The sequence below is a fragment of the Ranitomeya imitator genome, chromosome 1, assembly GCF_032444005.1.
Source record: "Ranitomeya imitator isolate aRanImi1 chromosome 1, aRanImi1.pri, whole genome shotgun sequence".
Lineage (NCBI taxonomy): Eukaryota > Metazoa > Chordata > Amphibia > Anura > Dendrobatidae > Ranitomeya > Ranitomeya imitator.
The window spans coordinates 248884264-248910056 of record NC_091282.1 but is presented as its reverse complement, the minus strand read 5'-3'; the positions used below and the strand labels follow the sequence as shown (position 1 = coordinate 248910056).

The 25793-nt window shown below is 40.4% G+C and overlaps 1 protein-coding gene across 3 annotated transcripts in view; it reads left to right on the top strand.

Annotated features, from left to right (window-relative positions):
• CAMKK2 (calcium/calmodulin dependent protein kinase kinase 2) overlaps positions 1–6381 on the top strand; it is a 159974-nt gene extending 153593 nt beyond the window's left edge. Inside the window, exons 14-17 of one of the 3 annotated variants that reach the window (XR_011318598.1) lie at positions 75–203; positions 472–572; positions 1368–3042; positions 5329–6381. Coding sequence is in view for 2 of the 3 variants with exons in the window: in XM_069755392.1 (XP_069611493.1) it covers positions 75–203; positions 472–572; positions 1368–1440 (303 nt within the window). In the remaining variant the exon portion in view is untranslated. Of the gene's footprint in view, positions 1–74; positions 204–471; positions 573–936; positions 969–1367 lie in introns of all 3 variants that reach the window. The other 2 variants (XM_069755405.1, XM_069755392.1) reach the window with 2 other exon arrangements.
• Positions 6382–25793: the final 19412 nt, after the last annotated feature.

Genomic DNA, 25793 nt, shown 5'->3' with positions numbered 1-25793 from the left:
TACATCTGTTGCCCATGCTGAGCTCTGTTTCAAGAACTATAATAAAGTTCCATTCCTAATATTTCTTGATTTAGCTACATCCGTGGGTGACTAAACATGGTGCCGAGCCTCTCCCTAGTGAGGATGAAAACTGCACCCTGATAGAAGTAACTGAGGAAGAGGTGGAAAATTCTGTGAAGCACATTCCCAGCTTGGCAACGGTGGTAAGTTCAGCACAGTACCTTTCCTTAATGGCTTATTGAGCTGTCATTATAGAAACAATATCATGTGTTCCCTTTTTGTTAGTAAATGATATTGTTGTAAGTAGCCGTTTCTTTGGATATTTGACTGATGCACTCGAGTGCCAAGTCACCTTTTGCTTTAAATGTTACTCCCTGTTTAGTGGCATTAGAGCTTGGCTTATTTCTTGCTTTCACCTGTCTCTGAGATGGATCATGGCGATTTGTATTTATGATTTGTTTGTCTTTCTAGATATTGGTAAAAACTATGCTGCGGAAACGATCGTTTGGAAATCCATTTGAAGGAAGCCGAAAGGAAGAAAGATCTATGTCTTCTCCGGGAAACTTACAGACGTATGTTTTCATAAATTTGCAGTTGGGTTATGACTTCTTACATTTGCTTATAATAAACCTTGGACTGGCCAATGCAATAGAAATCGCCTCCAGCCTTTGCTCCTCTTAGTTGCTAATCCATCTGAACTCCATTTTTGACTCCTGTTTTGCACTCCTTTTTACCCAAATGCCATAAATTGTCAAGAACCTTTTTAAATAATGGCAACCAAACTGTCGGCACATCTATGGTATGTAGGGTCGTTAATGAGCCATCACTTTGATTTCTGTGTATTTATGGTAACCAAGCAGTCCGCTACAAATGAAGGCAAGTTAGTTTTGCCATTCAAGTGTAAAAAATAATGGGTTTATTTCTTTTCATTTCTAGAAAAAACAAGTCAGGGAATATATCCATGAAAGGTAACAAGAGCAGAAAGTGTTTCCAGCTTTTTAACATTCTGAACTTCAGCTAACAGCTTCTCAGCTTAAGTGATAAAATATGGCCTATTTAGTCTTTTCTTCAATACCTCCCCCAACAGCTTATTTTAGGTTAGCGCATTGATTTAGAGCTTGATAGCAGTTTATCTTTGATATCTTACCAATTGACCAGAACATCCAATCACCAATATTGATATCCTACTCCATGGACAAGATCCCAGTAAAAGAGAACCTTCTGCTAGAAATGCAGTATCTTGGCTCAACCACTTCTTTCCTGCTCTTGTACCATCTATTGCGACATTTATTCCTGCATTGCTCTTTTCCTTAAAATTTTCAACATTCCACGACGATGATTTTTAATATAATGTGCTTATCTCACAGGATTCAAGGCAGTGATGAAAGCCTAAGAGAGAGTGACCTGCAAGACTTGGGAGAAGATGAGGTTCTATCTTGAGGCTATCTGTCGTGATGGGCCAGGGCTTGGGCTTCTTCATCTATTACCTGGGAGTGTGTATGTTGAACACACCGTGTGTAAACTGAACCATGCATGCTACTTATGCACCTTATGTTGCTGCATGCGCTAAAGACCTTAATGTCCTGCCTTGGTTGTTAAACGTTCTCAGTTACTTTGCTATAGGCTCATTCTTCCAGAGGACTCATGGAGACTGATCCCGAGAAGGTGCTTGTATTGTATATTGGAAAAAAAAATGAAGTGGCTTGTAGCATATGTCTTAATGATGCCAAATATTACACGCCGTGCATATATATACCGTAGCTTGCAGGACACTACACTTCACAGTCTAAGGTTTTACAGTACATGAATCTAGTGTATGGACACCTATGTGCACGGAGCAACGAAGAGACTCATTTCGGATTAGGTAGTCTTGCCCAACTTGGTTCTCAAGCCCTGGAGTTATATAGAGTATTGCAGACAACTGAAAACTGCCAAAGTGTTTTTTGTTTTTGTTTTCATTATAAATTTTACTATGACGGTTGATTACATTTTCATGCATATTTCAAATAAGAATTACAAGTTCTCATATGTTAAAGGGAATTTGTAACCAGGTTTTTACTACCTAATTTGAGAGCAGCATTGTAATTCCAGCGACGTATCTCTTACTGGGCTGTATGGTGTCGCTTTGCTAATCTCTTGCAGATACCAGTCTTTTTTTATCACTACAGGACTAGTAAATCTGCTGCCAAATAGTCCAAATTGCCCCTGCCCCTGATTGGCAGCTTTCTGTGTACACTGTGCATAAGCAGAAAGCTGCCCATCGGTGATGCGGCTTATACAAGGCTCAGCATTTTGAGAACTGGTAGATCTTCAGCAAGGAAAACATTTGAATCAAAACTGCAGCAACCAGTAAATTGCTACAGCGCTGGAATCGGGGTCTCTGTCCCTAAACCTTGCCTTTCTCAGATGGGGTAGCAAAAACCTGCTGACAGACTTTCTTTAAGATTTTGGTGCCATTTTCCTTAAAAAGTAGTCAGTAGGTGAAGTGCCAAGTTACAATAATCACAATAGCGACGTCTACAGCAGGGCTTCAGTATCACTGTTCTTTTGTATATTTGGGGCTACACCACCTCTCTGTGTGCATCCGATAAGGGAGAATAGTGCACCTCATGTATAACTCTTGTGCTTGCTGGAAACCACTTTCATGTAGATTGAAGACCAGTATGACTTACTTTTCACTTGTTCAAAAAAATATATGTATATATGTAAAGCATTAATAGAAGTGATATGACCAAGACAATATTTTTGCTCCTTGATTAAAACTCTTGCAACTTCACTACTCTTGTGTCCCACCAATCAGAATCTCTGCACTGTTCAGTCTAGTACGTTTGTGGCCATCGATGTGGATGGTGGCTGCAGCCCATCAGTCTACATATTCTCATACACTTTCAATAGCTGTTAGCCGGACAAATGTTTGTCTGCCAGCTATCTTTCTCTTCTCCCCCATACACCGGAGCGATCACTTTGCTGAGAACTCCTGTGTTCTCTATCAGAGAGTCGCTGCAAGACATCTCTGGCGTCAGGTTATCGGAAATTGGACATGCCTTGTATCCTTCTGTCCTCTGACGCCATGTATCGGGGGACGGTTGGAAGACACTAAACTGATGGCCAAACCTGTTGATCAATCTGTTTTGGCTGACGTTAGTCTAATGTGCATGGGGGTTTTCCATACAGAAGGACTATCTAGCTCCTGAGTTGTGTAACATAGATTAACATTAAGGCTATGTGCACATGCTGCCGATTTTGCTGCGGATCCACAGCGTTTCCGCAGCTGCGGGTCCGCAACAGTTTCCCATGAGTTTACAGTACAATGTAAACCTATGGGAAACAAAAAACGCTGTGCACATGCTGCGGAAAAAAACGCGCGGAAACGCAGCGGCTTACATTCCGCAGCATGTCACTTCTTTCTACGGATTCCGCAGCGGTTTTACAACTGCTCCTATAGAAAACCGCAGGTGTAAAACTGCAGTGAAATCCGCAGAAAAAACGCGGTAAATCCACGATAAATCTGCAGCAAAAACGCAGCGTTTTTGCCCTGCAGGTTTAACAAATCCACTGCGGAAAAATCCACAGTGGACCATTCTACGTGTGCACATAGCCTTAAGGACCTGAAAAAGCAGCCATAGCTGGAAACGGGCCTTATAGTGTAAGTGCAATAGATTTCTTTTTTTCTTTTGGAACCAGTTGTCTCTAACATTCCCCGACGTATTATTTCCAGACTGGCCCTGTAATCCTAACTATTCTCTCTGCTCATGCATTATTGCCAACGAGCAGAAATTAAAGTAACGGTATTCGAGTCATGGTAAATAACATCATCATGCATGGGAAAATTTGAAGTAAAAAGACTTGGAAGAAAAGGCTTTTTTTTAAGCTATAGTCTTTTTAATATGTTTAATGCATTTTATATAGAAATATTTCCTTAAAACCCATAGAAATAGATTTTTTTAGCCCACAGAGCAATGAGTCTAAAGGTACCTTCACACATAACGATATTGTTAACGATATCGTTGCTATTTGTGACGTAGCAACGATATCGTTAATGAAATCGTTCTGTGTGACAGCGACCAACGATCAGGCCCCTGCTGGGAGATCGTTGGTCGCTGAATAAAGTCCAGAACTTTATTTCGTCGCTGGACTCCCTGGAGACATCGCTGGATCGGCGTGTGTGACACCGATCCAGCGATGTCTTCACTGGTAACCAGGGTAAACATCGGGTAACTAAGCGCAGGGCCGCGCTTAGTAACCCGATGTTTACCCTGGTTACCATGCTAAAAGTAAAAAAAAACAAACACTACATACTTACCTACAGCTGTCTGTCCTCCAGCGCTGCGCTCTGCACTCCTCCTGTACTGGCTGTGAGCCAGAAAGCAGAGCGGTGACGTCACCGCTCTGCTTTCCGGCTCCCAGACAGTACAGGAGGAGAGCAGAGAAGCAGAGCGCAGCGCTGGAGGACAGACAGCGGTAGGTAAGTATGTAGTGTTTGTTTTTTTTTACTTTTAGCATGGTAACCAGGGTAAACATCGGGTTACTAAGCGCGGCCCTGCGCTTAGTTACCCGATGTTTACCCTGGTTACCGGCATCGTTGGTCGCTGGAGAGCGGTCTGTGTGACAGCTCTCCAGCGACCAAACAGCGACGCTGCAGCGATTCGGATCGTTGTCGGTATCGCTGCAGCGTCGCTAAATGTGAAGGGGCCTTTAGACTGAGACATAAGATAAACACATAAAATAAGTGTTTATTATTATTTCTCCACTTGATATTCAGTGTTCTTCTTCAAGCTTCGTATCCATTTTCCTGAATTTTCTTGTTTACAGCCACCTAGAAACTAATCACTCTGATTTAATAAATAAATATATAATTTCCTATCCAATGACTTGAGACTTTTTATCACGTCTGGAATCTACCCATTTATTTCAGTCTCTAATTAAAAAAAAAAAAAAAGTTTTGCCAACACCAAATTTAAAGAGCAGCAATATTCACAATCATATAAAGTCACAGAATATACCCCTTATATTACACAATGTCCTTTTGAAAAGGTTGTCTTTTTTTTGTAGACTATACACCTATCAGCCATAACATTAAAACCACTTGCCTAATAATGGGTAGACCCCTCATATGCCTACAAAATGGTAATTTCTTCTGTGTAGACTTCGCAATACCCTTGGTGGTGTCTTGTAGTATCCTGCACCAAAATATTAGCAGCAGATGCTTTAAGTCCTGGAGTTAGATCAACACCGTAAACTCTTTGTTCTGTTCCGTATCAATAGTGACTTCTTTCAACAGGAAAGAAGTCAGGTCCTGTCACACTACTAAATGGCGTCAGAGGACAGAAGGATACACACTGTCACGCATATCCTGTCACACTACTAAATTGGTTCTCAAATAGAATACCATACCCATCAATGGGTTTACCTGGCTTACAAAAACATTTCTTGGTGGAGTTAAAGTAACATCCACATGAATGCTAGGATCCAAAGTTTCCCAGCAGGCCATTTCCCAGAGAATCACACTGCTTCCTCCCAGTTTTCACTTCTTCCCAAAATGTATGTTGGTGCTATTTCTAATCCAGAAAAGTAATATACGTGTAAAAAGTAATATACATGTACCAAGCCTGATTAATCGTATGTTTTTGATACTCCTACACGTTCTTATTTTTGGCTGTAGATTGGTCAGCATAGGCATATGACAGCTTCATGGGCAGCAAGGGATGAACTTTGTATTCTGACGCCTTTCCATCAAAGTCAATATTAACTTTTAATATTGCTCTACCCTAGATCCTTACAGTAGTGAAGCTTCATTGAACTTATTTTGATATTGGTATTAGATGGGCATTTAAGAATGCAAATACCTTCTAAGACTTGCCGTGATGGTTGAGTCAAATTTGCTTTTTGCTTGCTTGCTCATTTTTCCTGGTGCCAACAAATCTTCAGAAACTATGGAGCGTATACGTAGTAGATGATGTAGCACACATCTGGTTTTGATAAAGGGGTGGTAGGTTTTGGAGCGGTTACGTTGTAATTTGTTGTCCTTTGGAAGTTATTTTACCTTTTTGTTCTTCTCATTGTTCCTTCTGTAAGCCTACAGTGCTCTAGTCATATCAGTTATACCCAGCCAGTAACTGACATGAATCATTGCTTACCTACTAACTTTGACTATATATTTTAGATTCTTTATATCAACATGAATGTGTGAGTTTAAGGAGTTTTATGGGGAAAAACCGGTTATCCAGTTGTTAAAAAATAAAATAAATAACTATGCCGATGTTCTGGAGGCTACTTTCCAGTCTTTGTTTACAGGCTAGCAGTGATGATGTGATGTAATTTTCTGTACTTACTGTCATCACTGTAAAATGAGAAAAAGACACTTTAGGGATTTATTTTCATAAAACCAAAATAAAAGAAAAATGAATATACCAAAAAAGTTATAAAAAGAAAAAACAACAAGTTTATTATCCTTTTAAAAGGGTTGTCCAGGCATTGATATTTGATGGTCAACAATTGCAGATCGGAAGGAATCTGACACCCGATGTAAACACTTTAGGAGCTGCTGAGCACAGCGTCATCCATCAAAGTGTAGCGGCTAATACAGCAGAGATCCTGTCCGGTAACAGCTGCTAGACTTTGAGCAGAGATGCTAAGCACAGCTCTATTCGTTGTGCTCACGTCGGTATTGTTGAGGAGATGTGCTGAAGTCAGACGTGTCTGACCAGTGTTGTGTGCTACACCAAACCTCTCATTCCAGTCAGGTACATAGAGGGAGATTTCTGGAGTAGGGAACTCTAATTCATGAGAAGTCCTCTCTTGTAGATAAGTCTTCAAATGCCTATGTGCAGCCAAAACTCACATACACTATATGGCATAAAGTATTGGGACACCTTCACATTACACCTACCGCAGCCGTTAAGATCCATTCTAAAGCCCTTTAAAACGGATTTACGGTAATCCTTTCTTTGCAGCTATGACAACTTCCACTTTTCTGATTATGATTTCTACAAAATTTTGGAGTTTGCCTTTGCTCATTCATCGAGAAGAGCATTTGTGAGGTCAGACATAGATGTTGCATGAGTGGGACTGGCACAAAATTTGTATTCTAGTTCATCTCAATGGTGTTTCATGAGGTTGAGGTCAGGGCTATGTGCGGCCAGTCACGTTCTTCCACACCTAACTCTCCCAAGCATGCCTTTATAGACCTTGCTTTGTGCACTGGGAACACTCATACTGGAACAGAAAAGGGTCTTCACCAAACTCTTCCCATAAACTTTGAAACATTCAACTGTTCAAAATGTCTTGCTATGCTGAAGCATTAACATTTCCATACACAATGGGCAAAGGAACCTAGGCCAACATCTGAAATCCCCTATATCCACCAACCTTTATTTGGCACAGTGCAGTTAGATAGGTAATATTCTCCTGTCAATTGCCAAACTCAGACCGGTCCATCAGACTGCCAGATAGAGAAGTGTGATTTGTTACTCCACAGAACACATTTCCACTACTTCATAGTCCAGTGGTAACATGCACTCCACCTAAAGTTTGTTACTGTGCTTGGTGGTGTAAGGCTTGCATGCAGTTGCTTGCTCTACAACTCTACATCGTCACACTTTTTGGCTCTGTTTCTGTGGCTACTAAAATATGTTCATTTCTCAACAATAATGTCTTCAGACAATTGTGGAATATTTGGGAGGGATTAAATTTTAACTTGTTACAATGTTGCTTCCAAGTACAGGACCCCACTTTAATTTCATAAGCTCTTTCGAACAAGCCATGTGTTCACACGGCAAGGATCTGCCTTTTATACAGCGGTGGAAATGGGACTGTGTAAAAAACATGAACTCAATGATTAAGGTGTCCAAATACTTTTGTCCATAGTGTTGGCAGTGAAAATCCCTGGACGTACTGCCATGTAATTTGTTCAGGGATCAAATTTAGCAATAGTATAAATTGCATATGTATTACATTATTATAACACCAGACAGTTTGCTCTTCTTGCTTGTGAACATATAAACTAGTAAAAACACTTTTTTTTTGTTCTTTTTTTTTTAGGAAGTATTATTTATAACTAGGTGAAGAACCCGGCGTTGCCCGGGCATAGTAACTAACAGTGGTTAGTTATAACAAATTATGATTATCCTCCATCCCATAGTCCTGTGCCCATATACCCATCATACACATCCTCCATTCCATAGTCCCATGCACATGTACCCATCAAACACATCCTCCATCCCATAGTCCCGTGCCCATATACCCAGCACACGTCCTCCATCCCATAGTCCCGTGCCCATATACCCATCATACACATCCTCCATCCCATAGTCACGTGCCCATATACCCATCATACACATCCTCCATCCCATAGTCCCGTGCCCATATACCCATCATGCATCCTCCATCCCATAGTTCCGTGCCCATATACCCATTATGACATCTTTGCCATGGCAACCATTCTAACATATTCGTTGCCATGGCAACTTGTGACATCTTATGACATCATCGTCACCATGGCAACCATTCTGACATAACCATCACCATTACAACCTATTATGACATCACTGTCACCATTGCAACCTATTATGACATCATTGTCGCCATGGAAACCATTATGACATCTTCGTTGATACGCACACACACATACACTCGTTTATATATAGATGCATAGATAGATAGTACCTATAGTGCTGGTGCAAAAATGTTGTGCATTGACAATGTATCGTAATATTAGCATCCTACACTAAATCACAAGTAGACTTGGGATGAATGACGGCTTGTTTTGTATGGGGGTTGTCCTGGAGGGTGCACTGAATTATAAGTGGCTTTATATAAGGGGCTGCTTATGTTTTGTATTATGTCAGCCATTTTACCAATCTCTAGTAAACTTTACCAGTATAAGGACACTGCAGAAGTCAGCAAGAATGGAAACCGCCAATGCCATGTCCAATCAAGCCATTTCTAGGTTTTGAGCTTTTCTAGATAAACACAACAGATGTACTTTTGTACCAGAAGATTTCTCTTTTCATCTTGGGTATATATTAATATTTACAGAAAAAACTTGTGAAGTTTGGCCAAAAAGCCAAAGATTATACTTGCAACTTTCTGGAATATTTTCCTGGTGTCTATTTTACAAAACAAAGGAAATATTTAATACGGGACTAAGTATTTTTCAGTTCAGTATAAACTAGCTGTTGTATTGATGTATAGTTATCAGACTCCATGTATCAATAAGTCTGATACATCTGTTATTGCATGATAGAATATCTGCAGATATGTATGTAGGGTTCAAAGCCCCCAAATAGCTGCTAAATATCTCTTTACTTACACGTTTTCTATATGCTTTTGTAAGGGTTGCAACAATGTTTTGGGGAAAACAAACTATTACAATTTTGCACCATGTATTACAAGCTTCAGTAATGTGAAATGTCTACTATTTCGTTGAAGTTGTATATTTGATTAAAAAAAAAAAATTATATATATTTGAATGTAGCTTTTTTATTGATTTTCCTTTGCAGTATGCTTATTTTAATATACATTTCATTTTAACAGGTTGTATGATTATATACTACATATTTATCACCATTAAAATAAATGGTATCACTCTGTGTCAGGTGTGATTTCCTCATATATACTGAGTTCCATGGCTATGTTTTTATTGCAAAACAATGGGGAGACAAAGCGCGCAATAGGGTCTTATCCACGTTACACAGAGGAGAATATACACCAAATTTGCTCACCTGGTTAGGATGAGATTAGAGCATATAGATAGCGGCTGCTGCAGATCCACAGGTCTTCACCGACCAGAGAAAATAATGTCTTCAAAGGGAGATTTGTAGTTAAAATTCTGCGCTGCCGCTAAGATGAATTTCAGGAGAGTATAGTTGATTCACAGTGGTTTTATTCAACGCGTTTCAGGGGTCTCATGCCCCCTTCATCAGGAAATACCACACAGAATATACAGGCATCACAGGTATAAATAGTTTTGCTAGGTTACAAAAAAAATGAGCACCAACAGGTCAGATGACTCAGTGTCAAAGTTCAATGATAACACAATTAACAATTCAAACGATTAGAGAGGTATATATAATGAAAATACAATGACTTTGTTTATATTTCTAGACAATAGTTCCAAATTTGCAGCATTTAGGAGGAAATTAAAAAAAAACAAAAAAAACACATCTGTACTTAAGTGGACAAGAACCTGTAAGAAAAGGAGTTACTCCAGTTCAGAAGCGAATGCCTTACAGATGAACTACCGTGTGGAATCAACAAGCTGCTTTTTCTTATTGAAAATCCATTGGAATCTTTACATTCAGGGTATGTGCACACGTCAGGATTTCTTGCAGAAATTTTCCTGACAAAAAACGGACATTTCTGCCAGAAATCCGCATGCGATTTTGACGGGTTTTGGACGCGTTTTTTGTGCGTTTTTCCCAAATGCATAGAATTGCGGGAAAAACGCAGAAAATGCGCAAAAATAATGAACATGCTCATTTGTTTTACCGCGATGCGTTTTTTTCGCGGAAAAAAACGCATCCATGTGCACATAACATGCAGAATGCATTCTAAATGATAGAATACATAATGCATGCATTTTTAATGAGTTTTTATAGCGTTTTTGCACATAGCCTCAATGTGGAATAAAATCATGTTTTATTATTTTACATTAAAAAAAATATAAATATATATGTGAAGATTAATTTGTGGTGATCTAAAATTACGAAAATTATAATTAGTGAGTTTAAAATTGCGTCATGTACATAAGAGTAACAATTTAAGCAGCGAATCACCGTTCGAGGTGAGCGCAGAAACAAAGCGAAATTAACACTTCACCTGTCCACGAACCAATGATAGATATCATATGTAACAAGAGAGAATATAGCATTGCCAATGGAGGGGAATGAATGAATACACAGTACTCAGTGATCACAAAGAACCGCAGCATGAGAAGGGATGCCCGCCTGGCAGCAGAGTGAAGGAGGATGGAGTTAAGTGCTCCTGTCTGGAGGGGTCATTATACCCTGTGAAGCTGCCACAATCAGCACTATCTCCCAGGATTTAATCCCAAGAGTAAATAAACCATTGTTCAGGACACAGTTGTAATGGAGGCAATTTGCCCTGGAGAGGAGCGCTTTCACTCCTTTAATCCAGGGGTCCCCAACTCCAGTCCTCAAGGCCCACTAACATGTCATGTTTTCAGGATTTCCTTAAGGCCCCTTCACATTAAGCGACGCTGCAGCGATACCGACAACGATCCGGATCGCTGCAGCATCGCTGTTTGGTAGCTGGAGAGCTGTCACACAGACCGCTCTCCAGCGACCAACGATGCCGGTAACCAGGGTAAACATCGGGTAACTAAGCGCAGGGCCGCGCTTAGTAACCCGATGTTTACCCTGGTTACCATCCTAAAAGTAAAAAAAAACAAACACTAGATACTTACCTAACACTGTCTGTCCTCCAGCGCTGCGCTCTGCTTCTCTGCTCTCCTCCTGTACTGGCTGGGAGCCGGAAAGCAGAGCGGTGACGTCACCGCTCTGCTTTCCGGCTCACAGCCAGTACAGGAGGAGTGCAGAGCACAGCGCTGGAGGACAGACAGCGTTAGGTAAGTATCTAGTGTTTGTTTTTTTTTACTTTTAGCATGGTAACCAGGGTAAACATCGGGTTACTAAGCGCGGCCCTGCGCTTAGTTACCTGATGTTTACCCTGGTTACCAGTGAAGACATCGCTGGATCGGTGTCACACACGTCGATCCAGCGATGTCTCCAGGGAGTCCAGCGACGAAATAAAGTTCTGGACTTTATTCAGCGACCAACGATCTCCCAGCAGGGGCCTGATCGTTGGTCGCTGTCACACATAACGATTTCATTAACGATATCGTTGCTACGTCACAAATAGCAACGCTATCGTTAACAATATCGTTATGTGTGAAGGTACCTTTAGTCTTGCCCAGGTAATAATTGCATCACCTGTGCAATGCAAAGGAAATCCTGAAAACATGACCTGTTGGTGGGCCTTGAGGACTGGAGTTGGGGACCTCTGCTTTAATCCATACAGACTCAGACTATGCAGACATGAGGAATTTGATCAATACAGGGCAGAGGAAGAAGAATTTTCTTGTAAAAAAAAATATATAAAAATAAAGGGAATTACATGGAATAAAGGCAGAAATTACAACTAAACATATCAATGAATGACTCCAAGATAATCCTAAATGTACAGGGTGGAGCACGGTAATTTGCTGATTTGGGAATGAAATAAAAAAATTATGATCATTAGAAAAATTTATTTTATATTTTAATTATACTGAACAATAATGGAATTTTTAAATTACATGGTTTTAAATAGTGTATCTGGCAAATGTCGACCTTCGCTATCCACACACTGCTGCATACGTTTTCTGAAGTTTTCATGAACTCTAACAAGCATGTCCACTGGTATTCTGCCAATTTCAGCTTCAATATTGTTCCTTAGGTCTTCCAAGGTGTTGGGACGGTTGATATACACCTTAGACTTCAGGTAACCCCAAAGGAAAAAATCGCATGGGACTAAATCTGGTGAGCGTGCTGGCCAGTTCACATCTCCCCTCAAAGAGATAAGCCGTCCAGGAAACATTTGCCTCAAACAATTCATGGTAACCCTCGCTGTGTGTGCAGTGGCACCATCCTGTTGGAACCATGTATCCTCTAGTTCCATTGCCTCAAGAGCCGGCTGAAAATAATCCTGTATCATAGACAAGTACCGTTCGGAGTTCACAGTTATGGCACGACCATTATCCTGAAAAAAGTAAGGACCAATGATGCCTACTCGTGATATGGCGCACCACACAGTGACGCGGTCCGAATGCAGAGGTCTCTCGTGAACTTCTCTGGGGTTTGTTTCACTCCAGTAACGCATATTTTGTTTGTTTACACACCCACTGAGGTGAAAATGTGCCTCATCAGAAAAAAACACAATTGCGTCACGGGGTATCGTTGCTAACATGTCTTCACAAGAGGTCCGCCGTGTCAAATAGTCCCATGCTGACAAATGTTGGACCACGCACATTTTATACGGGTGAAAATTCAGTTCATCATGAAGAATACAAATCTCCCATCAGCCACTGTAAGCCACACCCACTCTCCCCTCTCTTCGACCGACAGTGCCGCCACAGCATGCAGTGCAAAAAAGCAAATTACCGCGCTCCACCCTGTATATACAAATCCTAAATGGCTCAAAGCACAAAGGATTAACCACTTCATGACCTTGGGATTTTTCGTTTTTCCGTGTTCGTTTTTCACTCCCCTCCTTCCCAGAGCCATAACTTATTTTATTTTTCTGTCAATTTGGCCATGTGAGGGCTTATTTTTTGCGGGACGAGTTGTACTTTTGAACAACATCATTGGTTTTAGCATGTCGTGTACTAGAAAATGGGAAAAAAATTCCAAGTATGGTGAAATTGCAAAAAAAGTGCAATCCCACACTTGTTTTTTGTTTGGCTTTTTTGCTAGGTTCACTAAATGCTAAAACTGACCTGACATCATGATTCTCCAGGTCATTACGAGTTCATAGACACCAAACATGACTAGGTTATTTTTTACCTAAGTGGTGAAAAAAAATTCCAACCTTTGCTAAAAAAAAAAAAATTTGTGCCATTTTCCGATACTCGTAGCGTCTCCATTTTTCATGATCTGGGGTCGGTTGAGGGCTTATTTTTTGCGTGCCGAGATGACGTTTTTAATGATAGCATTTTGGTGCAGATACGTTCTTTTGATCGCCCGTTATTGCATTTTAACGCAATGTCACGGCGACCAAAAAAACGTTATTCTGGCGTTTCGCATTTTTTTCTCGCTACGCCGTTTAGTGATCAGGTTAATGCTTTTTTTTAATTGATAGATCGGGCGATTCTGAGCGCGGCGATACCAAATATGTGTAGATTTGATTTTTTTTTTGTATTCATTTATTTTGATTGGGGCGAAAGGGGGGTGATTTAAACTTTTATATTTTTTTTATTTTTTTCACATTTTTTTTTACTTTTTTTTTTTACTTTTGCCATGCTTCAATAGCCTCCAATGGAGGCTAGAAGCAGGCATAGCACGATCGGCTCTGCTACATAGCAGCGATCATCAGATCGCTGCTATGTAGCAGAATTGCAGGTGTGCTGTGAGCGCCGACCACAGGGTGGCGCTCACAGCTGCCGGGGATCAGTAACCATAGAGGTCTCAAGGACCTCTATGGTTACTATTCTGAAGCATCGCCGGCCTCCGATCATGTGATGGGGGTCGGCGATGCTATCATTTCCGGCTGCCCGGCCGGAAGCGGTAGTTAAATGCCGCTGTCTGCGTTTGACAGCGGCATTTAACTAGTTAATAGGTGCGGGCAGATCGCGATTCTGCCCGTGCCTATTACGGGCACATGTCAGCTGTTCAAAACAGCTGACATGTCCCGGCTTTGATGCGGGCTCACCGCGGAGCCCTGCATCAAAGCAGAGGATCTGACCTCGGACGTACTATCCCGTCCGAGGTCAGAAAGGGGTTAAAAAATCAATCATAACTATACAAATATAAATATAGAGATATCACATTCATAAAAAAGGGGGGAGGGCTGCGCATCCAGATAAAACCTAGGTAGTTTCATTAAAAAAAATAGAGAGAGAGAGCGAGAGGAAAAAAAATTCACTATTCAGATGAGAACCTCAGTTATTTCATTTAAGCCTTGTGGTTTTAGGCTACCTAATTTGTAGATCCAATATACTTCTTTCCTATTTAATTTCATGGATGTATTAGGTACATGCTTAGGTATATGGTCGATAGGGCTGATTTTTAATAGTTTAAAGTCCTTATTATGCACCAGGGCATAATGTCTGGACAGACCACGAGTGAGTAAGCCTTTTTTTATATTGTGACAATGGGAATTCAGTCTGAGGTGTAGGGGCTGTGTAGTTCTCCCCACATACTGTTTACCGCAGGGACATTCAATAACGTATATTACAAAGTCAGAATTGCAATTCAGAAAAAAAGGAATCATAAATTTTTCTTTAGTGGAGCAGGAAATTATACAATCAGATTTATGATTGATGCTGGAACAGCATAAACAATTTTTTGTGCCACATTTAAATATTCCTTTGGTGGAATTACTGGTGAGAAATCCATTGGCCCCTGTATGGGATCTCAGGCGGCTGGGGGCTATTAAGTCCTTAATTGTGGGGGCTCTTCGAAATGTGATCCCTGGATTTCTCGGAAGAATTCTATTTAAAATAGGATCATTTAGCAGTATGTACCAATTCTTGTGGAAAATTTTACGGATTTCCTTGTGTTCGGTGGAGAATTGTGTTATGAAGTTCAGTGCATAATTATTATTAGTTACTCTTTTTTCTTTCTGCTCTAATAATGTTCCCTGATTTAATTTAATAGAGTTTTTGAAGGCGTTTTTAATTAAATGTGAAGGATAGTTCTGGGCACAAAATCTTTTCTTTAAAACATTAGACTGTTCTTTGAAGTCTGTGTCTAATGAACAGTTCTTTCTGATACGGTTAAATTGGTTGCTGGGGATATTATTTAACCATTTGTTGTAGTGTCCACTGCTGTAATGGATGTAACCATTGGTATCTACTTTTTTTTAAAAATGTTTTGCTACAAATCTTTTTTTCTTTAACAAAAAGGGTGACATCAAAAAAATTGATTGAAAAATTATTATGGACTACTGTAAAAGAAAGATTCCAACTATTAAAATGTATTGTCTGGATAAAATTTTCAATATTATTAGTGGAGTTATCCCAAATAAAAAATAAATCAATGAATCTCTTATATAAAATAATATTTTTATACCAATTCTCATTAAAAATAAAAATTTCTTCAAAAATCCCTATAAAAAGGTTAGCAAACGTAGGCACTACCTTCGAGCCCATTGCGGTCCCCTTGATTTGCTGATAAAATAATTTGTCAAAAGTAAAATAATTGTTTTTCAGTATAAAATCAATTCCTTTTATGATAAAATCCTTTTGTGCCGAAGAAAGCCTATTATCAGATTTTAAAAATTGATAAAAACAATTTGTGCCAACATGATGTGCAATATTAGAGTAAAGTGCAGTTATGTCCATAGTAATAAATACATAATGCGGTTTCCAAGTGACCTCTTGCAGTAAATACAATAGATGGGTTGAGTCTCTGAGGTGACTTTTTAGATTAAACACATGCAGTAACATCCTATCAATATAGTGGGCTAAATTTGACGTCAGAGAATTGATACCTGCAATTATCGATCTGCCAGGGGGATTATGAAGACTTTTGTGCACTTTGGGCAGATAGTAAAAAAAAGGGATACTGGGGTTCTTAATAGTTAAAAAATTCTTCTCTTTAAGGTACCTTCACACTGAACAACTTAACAACGATATCGCTAGCGATCCGTGATGTTGCAGCGTCCTGGATAGCTATATCGTTGTGTTTGACACGCAGCAGCGATCTGGATCCTGCTGTGAGATCGCTGGTCGGAGCAGAAAGGCCAGAACTTTATTTCGTCGCTGGATCTCTCGCAGGCATCGCAGAATCGGCGTGTGATGCCGATTCAGCGATGTTTTCACAGGTAACCAGGGTAAACATCAGGTTACTAAGCGCAGGGCCGCGCTTAGTAACCCGATGTTTACCCTGGTTACCAGTGTAAATGTTAAAAAAAAAAAAAAAACTACAGTGCTCACACAGTGCAGGGAAGCAGAACGCCGGGAGACGCGACAGATACCGAAATGTAAGTATCGTATACATATTAATCCAAATGACCTAAGCACAAAGCTTGGTCACATTCCGTAACAACAATTAGACCACAGTACCACCAAAGTAAATAAACTAATGGCACAAGGAATGTAAAATCTAACAAATTTTATTATAATAAACCAAAATTAAACATGTATCGTAAATACCTAGGTACCTCAACCACAGCTAGAGGCCACTAGGAGTAAAGCACAAATCACAAAAAGCTATGTTGGTAGATGACAGGCACAATATACATATATGCACAGTATGTTGTATTACAAGATACACCCAGAACCTCCTTATACCGCACTTTAGTTAAAGCCACTGGCACAAGCCTAAGTGGCAAAACAGCCGAGGTAAACTAGTCATGTGTAAAATTCACTGCCTAAATGCTGCCAAAGCTACCCACATAGTTGCTATGTATTGGTATATTACCTGTGATGTGCCCGCGTCCTAGTACGCAACCCACCCCGATGCGCGTTTCTGGATGGGGATCTTGTTGACTTACTGCTGCAGTTGCTGGAATACGTACTCACCCACAATATTTTTATCTTCAAAAAAGCGGTTTACAAGCAATGTCAGGGTACCGCTATGGGGGCCAGCTGTGCCCCGTCTTATGCGGACCTATTTCTCGGTTTATGGGAACGTGAGATCTTTGTCTGTAATCCTATACCTCATTCCAGCCGAATTTCTGGCTGGATGAGGTATATTGATGACATTTGGTTCATTTGGGAAGGCTCCCCTGGTGATCTTGTTGCATGTATGGACATGTTGAACCAAAATGATTTGAACATCAAGCTCACGTTCAAGGCAGGTAGAAATGTGGAATTTTTGGACCTATCGATCAAGGTTGACGAACAGGGTTTTCTATTTACAGACCTATTTAGAAAACCGACAGCAACGAACTCCTTCCTCCATGCGATATCTGCGCATCCCCCAGCAACTATTCGAGGAATCCCAATGGGGCAATTCTTACGTGCCAAGAGGATTTGTACAAATCCAGAAGATTTTGAATCACAATCTGCTGACCTCAGTAGGAGATTCCTCTAAAGAGGATACAGTAAACGAAACATCAGGAGAGGATATCAAAGAGCATTGAAAACCAATAGAGATGACCTTCTGTATAGACAAACGGACAAATCAGGACCATCCGACAAGAAAAATGGGGTACGTTTTATTACTACATACCATAATAAATGGCATCAGTTCACTGGCATCCTCCAGAAGCATTGGAAAATACTATGCTCAGACCCTATTCTTAAAAAGATCCTACCGGAAAGACCAATGGTAGTGGCTAAAAGAACACAAAATTTGCGTGATATTTTGGTTCATAGCCTATATAGTCCAGTGGGGGATACCAGGTCTATTAGTTCCACAAATTCTGGTTTTTATCCCTGTGGTCTATGTAAAGCGTGTCGTAATCATATTAAAAGCAAAACCTTCTCTAATTTTAACAGCACCAAAACCTATACTATTAGGAAACGGATTACATGTGCCTCTCGCGGCGTAATTTATCACGCCTCATGCCCCTGCAATAAAGTCTACATTGGACTAACTACCCGCGAATTGAAGATCCGGACGCGTGAACATTGCAGGGACATTGTGAATGTAAAAACAGTACAGGAAGAAATATCCTTAAAAACCTTACCAAGGCATTTCAGGCAATATCATCAATGCAATCCTCATGACCTCAAAGTCAAAGGGATAGATCTAGTAGGTTTGGGAATCAGACTGAAAGTCGGTGGATCTACCGACTGGGCACGATAGCACCACAGGGGTTAAACGAAAGCTTTGGCTTCGGGGCTTTTCTATAAAGATTCCTATGAGTTGTCCATAAAAGTTCTATATATAAATAATTTTTCAGTATAGATTCTCATTTAGTCTCTTTGTTTATGAGGTTTTTATGGGGGGGTTTTAATTGTTTTAATTGTGTCTTGACTAATTTTTTATTATTTTCTAGAATTGTTATCGATGTGTGGTCGTATTTGCCCCTTACTTATACCTTATTGATCCAGTCATTCCTATGAAGATGTTGATTAAGAAATATATCCAATAAAAAGATCAATTTCCACAATGGAATATGCGAATCCATGGAAGCGATACTTTCCTGAACGAGGATTTTTATGTTTTATGTATATATTCTTAGTCTCCTTTCATGTGTCCATGTGCCTATGAGTAACCTGTTTTATTTATATTTTTTGATTATTGTATACTGTCTTATCAATGTTATTAGCACTATGCACTTTTCATATGGAGTATGTTTGTTTATTATTAATCTTTTTCCTATTCGAGCCATTAGGGCTCTATGTTTACATATTTAAATATTTGCACTATTTATTTGTCAACATTAACCCCTTACCGGCATCGGACGTACTATACCGTCCGATGCCGGCTCCCCTGCTTTGATGCAGGGCTCCGCGGTGAGCCCGCATCAAAGCCGGGACATGTCAGCTGTTTTGAACAGCTATTGCATGGAGGCTATTGCAGCATGGCAAAAGTTAAAAAAAAAAAAGTTTAAAAAAATGTGAAAAAATAAAAAAAAACATAAAAGTTTAAATCACCCCCCTTTCGCCCCAATCAAAATAAATCAATAAAAAAAAATATCAAATCTACGCATATTTGGTATCGCCGCGCTCAGAATCGCCCGATCTATCAATTAAAAAAAAGTATTAACCTGATCGCTAAACAGCGTAGCCGGAAAAAAATGCGAAACGCCAGAATTACGTTTTTTTGGTCGCCGCGACATTGCATTAAAATGCAATAACGGGCGATCAAAAGAACGTATCTGCACCGAAATGCTATCATTAAAAACGTCATCTCGGCACGCAAAAAATAAGCCCTCAAACGACCCCAGATCATGAAAAATGGAGACGCTACGAGTATCGGAAAATGGCGCAATTTTTTTTTTTTTTTTTTTGCAAAGTTTGGAATTTTTTTTCACCACTTAGATAAAAAATAACCTAGTCATGTTTGGTGTCTATGAACTTGTACTAACCTGGAGAATCATAATGGCAGGTCATTTTTAGCATTTAGTGAACCTAGCAAAAAAGCCAAACAAAAAACCAATGTGGGATTGCACTTTTTTTGCAATTTCACCGCACTTGGAATTTTTTTCCTGTTTTCTAGTACACGACATGCTAAAACCAATGATGTCGTTCAAAAGTACAACTCGTCCCGCAAAAAATAAGCCCTAACATGGCCAAATTGACAGAAAAATAAAAAAGTTATGGCTCTGGGAAGGAGGGGAGCGAAAAACGAACACGGAAAAACGAAAAATCCCCCGGTCATGAAGGGGTTAATATATTACCATGGTCCTTTTTTGTTATATGGTTCACCAGGGTTTATATTAGGACCAGACTCATGCTGCTATTATCATAGTACAATTGCACCTTATTGTCACATAGGCACCTTACTTTAGCTTCACATAGCAGCCTTATAGATGCAGGGGCACTTTACGAGGCTGTATACGGTAACACGGCTATGTCCTGGCTGTGGGGTTGTGCGCATGCGCTGCCTTGATCGCTCCGGACGTCCCTGATCTGGTCTCTTGTGGTTTTGTCTGACTTGCGCTCGGGAATCAGCCGGGCACAACGCTGATACGGCACTGACCGGCGAGGGGTAGTCCCTGTTTGGTAGCGATTATAGGTGCCGGATGCGCCGTCATACCCACGTGTCCAGTGTTTACATCTGACGTCATGGACACATGATCAGGAGTTACCATGGACGCTAGTTTATGATTGGTTCCGGGGCATTTAAAAGGACCACTTACCTCCCCTTTTGTACACGCCCCCGGAAGAAGAACTGGCGAAACGCGCGTCGGGGTGGCTTGCATACTAGGACGCGGGCACATCACAGGTAATATACCAATACATAGCAACTATGTGGCTAGCTTTGGCAGCATTTAGGCAGTGAATTTTACACATGACTAGTTTACCTCGGCTGTTTCGCCACTTAGGCTTGTGCCAGTGGCTTTAACTAAAGTGCGGTATAAGGAGGTTCTGGGTGTATCTTGTAATACAACATACTGTGCATATATGTATATTGTGCCTGTCATCTACCAACATAGCTTTTTGTGATTTGTGCTTTACTCCTAGTGGCCTCTAGCTGTGGTTGAGGTACCTAGGTATTTACGATACATGTTTAATTTTGGTTTATTATTATAATAAAATTTGTTAGATTTTACATTCCTTGTGCCATTAGTTTATTTACTTTGGTGGTACTGTGGTCTAATGTAAGTATGTAGTGTTTGGTTTTTTTTTACATTTACACTGGTAACCAGGGTAAACATCAGGTTACTAAGCGCGGCCCTGCGCTTTGTAACCCGATGTTTACCCTGGTTACCCGGGGACTTCGGCATCGTTGGTCACTGGAGAGCTGTCTGTGTGACAGCTCTCCAGCGACCACACTGCGACACTGCAGCGATCGGCATCGTTGTCTAGATCGCCGCAGCGTCGCTAAATGTGACGGTACCTTTACTGTTAAAGATATTCTGTAAAATCCCCTCAGCGATAAGGCGATAAGAGCATTATAGGCTTTAATAGAGTTGGAGTAGTTACTCAATGAGCTTTTTACATAATAATCAGTGTCAGATAAAATCTTATTAGCTTCATTGATGTAGTCGCATCGGTTCTGAATTACTATCCCTCCACCTTTGTCGGCTGGTCTAAACACAATCAAATTATTAAGTGAAAGTGCTTTCAACACTTGTTTCTCTTGCAAATTAAGATTAGATTTCATCTTTTTATTGCTGACAGCACCACGTGTAATTTTCTCAAATTCTTTTAGTACAATATAATTAAAGGCATTAATTTGGTGGCTTTTATCTTCTAACGGATAAAAATTAGATTTAGATGGTACATCTAGGTGAAAAACATCTAAAGCACCATGGGCGCCTTCTTCAACACCTGAGGAATTAATTGTGGTGTCTTTAGCAAAGTGTCTTTTCAGGGTTAGCTTTCTAATAAAAATCTGTAAGTCCAGAAAGAGGTCAAAGTCCTTAGATTTATTATTGGGACATAAGGATAATCCTTTGGAAAGAAGAGCTGTTTCGTTCGTAGTTGGAATATATTCTGATAAATTAAAAATATTATTAGAAGTACAGCCTTCATCATTACTTACTAGGGTATTCTTTTCCCTCTCTTTTTTTCTCCCACCCCTTGTTCCTCTAACTTATGGCTATGTTTTTAACACTTCATAACTATTGATTTTAATTTAGGATTGGCATGTCACAAAGCAGCAATAACCTTAACAGGTACTTCATGTTTCAATAATATAAATGCAGTGAGATAAGACTGGCAATTTATTTGCTTTATATGGTCTACTTTTGCAAATATCCTGTAGCGGGCTACTCATGCTGAAAGCTGGACTTCAGGAGTACCTATCGCCAGTCTGGGGCTGATCTTTTTATCAAAAGAATGAGAAGATATTTAGAAACATCACCATTATTATTATTTATTTATATAGCACAATTGATTCCATGGCGCTGTACATGAATATGAGGCCTCTATTAACAAAAGTGATTGATCCCTAATGTTCTCATCAGGGCCGGCGTCGGCACCCGGTGCACCCGGGCAAGTGCCGGGGCCCTGGCGAGACGGGGGGGCCCTCTCACACTGTCATAGATACAGCTGCAAGTATAGGAAAAATCAGCCGCACTCAAATGGTTGAAAGTTCAGCAAACTGTGTAGTTTCTTTATTAACATATACAATAAACATCACCAGGTGCTTTTTTAGGAGGTAAATGGGTGGCGGACTATTCAATTCGGGTAACGTTTCGACCCCAGCAGGTCTTTACCAAAACCTCACTTATGCCAAAGAGGTAGAGGAGAGGAGAAAGAGCCGAGTTCCCATAGGGCAGCTCTGGTGGAGTTGTGTGGAAGCGCATCCGCCTGGTGGGTGATGTAGATACAGGTGCCACAAGCATCTTCTCACTCAGTCAGTGCAGGCAGGCACATAGGGGTTAAGAGAACGCAGCCAGCGTGACTGTGGGCGGAGAGAGCACATTCTTCTGTTCTGCTCTCCGCCCCTGGCTGGCTGCAGTGCTGATGCTGAACTTATCAGGCAGATTCCGGAAGAGCTCCTACTGGCGCCTGAGTGAATGCGAAGGTATCGCTGTATTCTGGGTGAGCCGGGCGGCTGCAGGTTGCAGCTGAGATGCTGAAGTATATACACTGTACAGTACCACTCCCCCTGTATATATACACTGCACAGCACCTCTCCCGTATATATACACTGCACAGCACCTTTCCTCCTTATATATACACTGCACAGCACCTCTCCTGTATATATACACTGCACAGCACCTCTCCTGTATATATACACTGCACAGCACCTTTCCTCCTTATATATACACTGCACAGCACCTCTCCTGTATATATACACTGCACAGAACCTCTCCTGTATATATACACTGCACAGTACCTTTCCTCCTGTGTATATATACACTGCACAGTACCTTTCCTCCTGTATATATACACTGAACAGCACCTTACCTCCTGTATATATACACTGTACAGCACCTTTCCTCCTGTGTATATACACTGCACAGCACCTTTCCTCCTGTGTATATACACTGTACAGCACCTTTCCTCCTGTATATATACACTGCACAGCACCTTTCCTCCTGTGTATATATACACTGTACAGCACCTTTCCTCCTGTATATATACACTTCACAGCACCTCTCCTGTATATATACACTGCACAGCACCTTTCCTGTATATATACACTGCACAGCACCTTTCCTCCTGTGTATATATACACTGTACAGCACCTTTCCTCCTGTATATACAGTTATATGAAAAAAATTTGGGCACCCCTATTAATCTTAAGCTTAATGTTTTATAAAAATTGTTTTTTTTTTGCAACAGCTATTTCAGTTTCATATATCTAATAACTCTTGGACACAGTAATGTTTCTGCCTTGAAATGAGATTAATTGTACTAACAGAAAATGTGCAATCTGCATTCAAACAAAATTTGAGTAATTTTGTATGGGCACCCTTATCATTTTCTTGTTTTAAATACTCCTACCTACTTTTACTGACTTACTAAAGCACTTTTTAGGTTTTCTAACCTCATTGAGCTTTGAACTTCATAGCCAGGTGTATGCAATCATGAGAAAAGCTACTTAAAGTGGCCACTTGCAAGTTGTTCTCCTGTTTGAATCTCCTCTGAAGAGTGGCATCATGGGCTCCTCAAAACAACTGTCTAGTGATCTGAAAACAAAGATTATTCAACATAGTTTTTCAGGGGAAGGAAACAAAAAGCTGTCTCAGAGATTTAATTTGTCAATTTCCACTGTGAGGAACATAGTAAGGAAATGAAAGAACACAGGTACAGTTCTTGTTAAGGCCAGAAGTGGCAGGCCAAGAAAAACATCAGAAAGGCAGAGAAGAAGAATGGTGAGATCAGTCAAGGACAATCCTCAGACCACCTCCAGAGAGCTGCAGCATCAACTTGCTGCAGATGGTGTCACTGTGCATCGGTCAACTATACAACGCACTTTGCACAAGGAGAAGCTGTATGGGAGAGTGATGCGAAAGAAGCCGTTTTTGCAAGCACGCCACAAACAGAGTCGGCTGAGGTATGCAAAAGCACATTTGGAGAAGCCAATTTCTTTTTGGAAGAACGTCCTGTGGACTGATGAAACCAAGATTGAGTTGTTTGGTCATACAAAAAGGCGTTATGCATGGCGGCCAAAAAACAGCATTCCAAGAAAAACACTTGCTACCCACAGTAAAATTTGGTGGAGGTTGCATCATGCTTTGGGGCTGTGTGGCCAATGCCGGCACCGGGAATCTTGTTAAAGTTGAGGGACGCATGGATTCCTCTCAGTATCAGCAGATTCTTGACAATAATGTTCATGAATCAGTGACAAAGTTGAAGTTACGCAGGGGATGGATCTTTCAGCAAGACAATGATCCAAAACACCGCTCCAAATCTACTCAGGCATCCATGCAGAGGAACAATTTCACTGTTGTGGAATGGCCATCCCAGTCCCCAGATCTGAATATCATTGAACATCTGTGGGATCATTTGAAGAGGGCTGTCCATGCTCGGTGACCATCAAACTTAACTGAACTGGAATTGTATTGTAAAGAGGAATGGTCAAAAATACCTTCATCCAGGATCCACGAACTCATTAAAAGCTACAGGAAGCGACTAGAGGCTGTTATTTTTGCAAAAGGAGGATCTACTAAATATTAATGTCACTTTTCTGGTGGGGTGCCCATACTTATGCACCTGTCAAATTTTGTTTGAATGCAGATTGCACATTTTATGTTAGTACAATAAACCTCATTTCAAGGCAGAAACTTTACTGTGTCCAACAGTTATTATATGAAACTGAAATAGCTGTTGCAAAAAAAAACAATTTTTATAAAACATTAAGCTTAAGATTAAAAGGGGTGCCCAAACTTTTTCATATAACTGTATACACTGCACAGCACCACTCCTCCTGTTCTGTATATATACACTGCACAGTACTGCTCCTTCTGCCCTGTATATATACACTGCAGAATTTACAATAGCTGTCACTCGTAAGAAGTGAAATCTGGCATTGTACTATACCTATATGTATCTGTGCATCATAAATCGGGGTATGTGTTAAAGGGGGGGCCCACTGAAACTCTTTCGCCTGGGGCCCTCAAAAACCTGGAGCCGGCCCTGGTTCTCATAAAGGAACCAGAGTTTCGAGCAAATATCAGGTCTGAACTTCCAGCTTGTGGGATCCCTGGCGTGCACAACCCTGTACAGCCCTCCTCGCTCTGAAAGCTCGTGATCTCATCCTGCAGTAACCCAGCGCTGCTGCATACTTTTTCTAAGCAGTAACCTCTTAAAGTGGTTACCAAATGGTATCTGATCTAAAGTGGGAACTCTTTAAACTGTTTACATTAAAATCAAGAAATGGAATAACTTTTAGAGCCAAGTAAGGTGACTCGAGAAGTAGGCAATGAGGTAGAATTCAAAATTAAAATAACCTGGAATTTAAGTAATATTTTTGCACCATCCCAAAGTTGCTTATAATCCACCTTTTTACAAGAACGTTCACATTTTTGCAGACTATACACTTTGCTGTCTTTTTAGC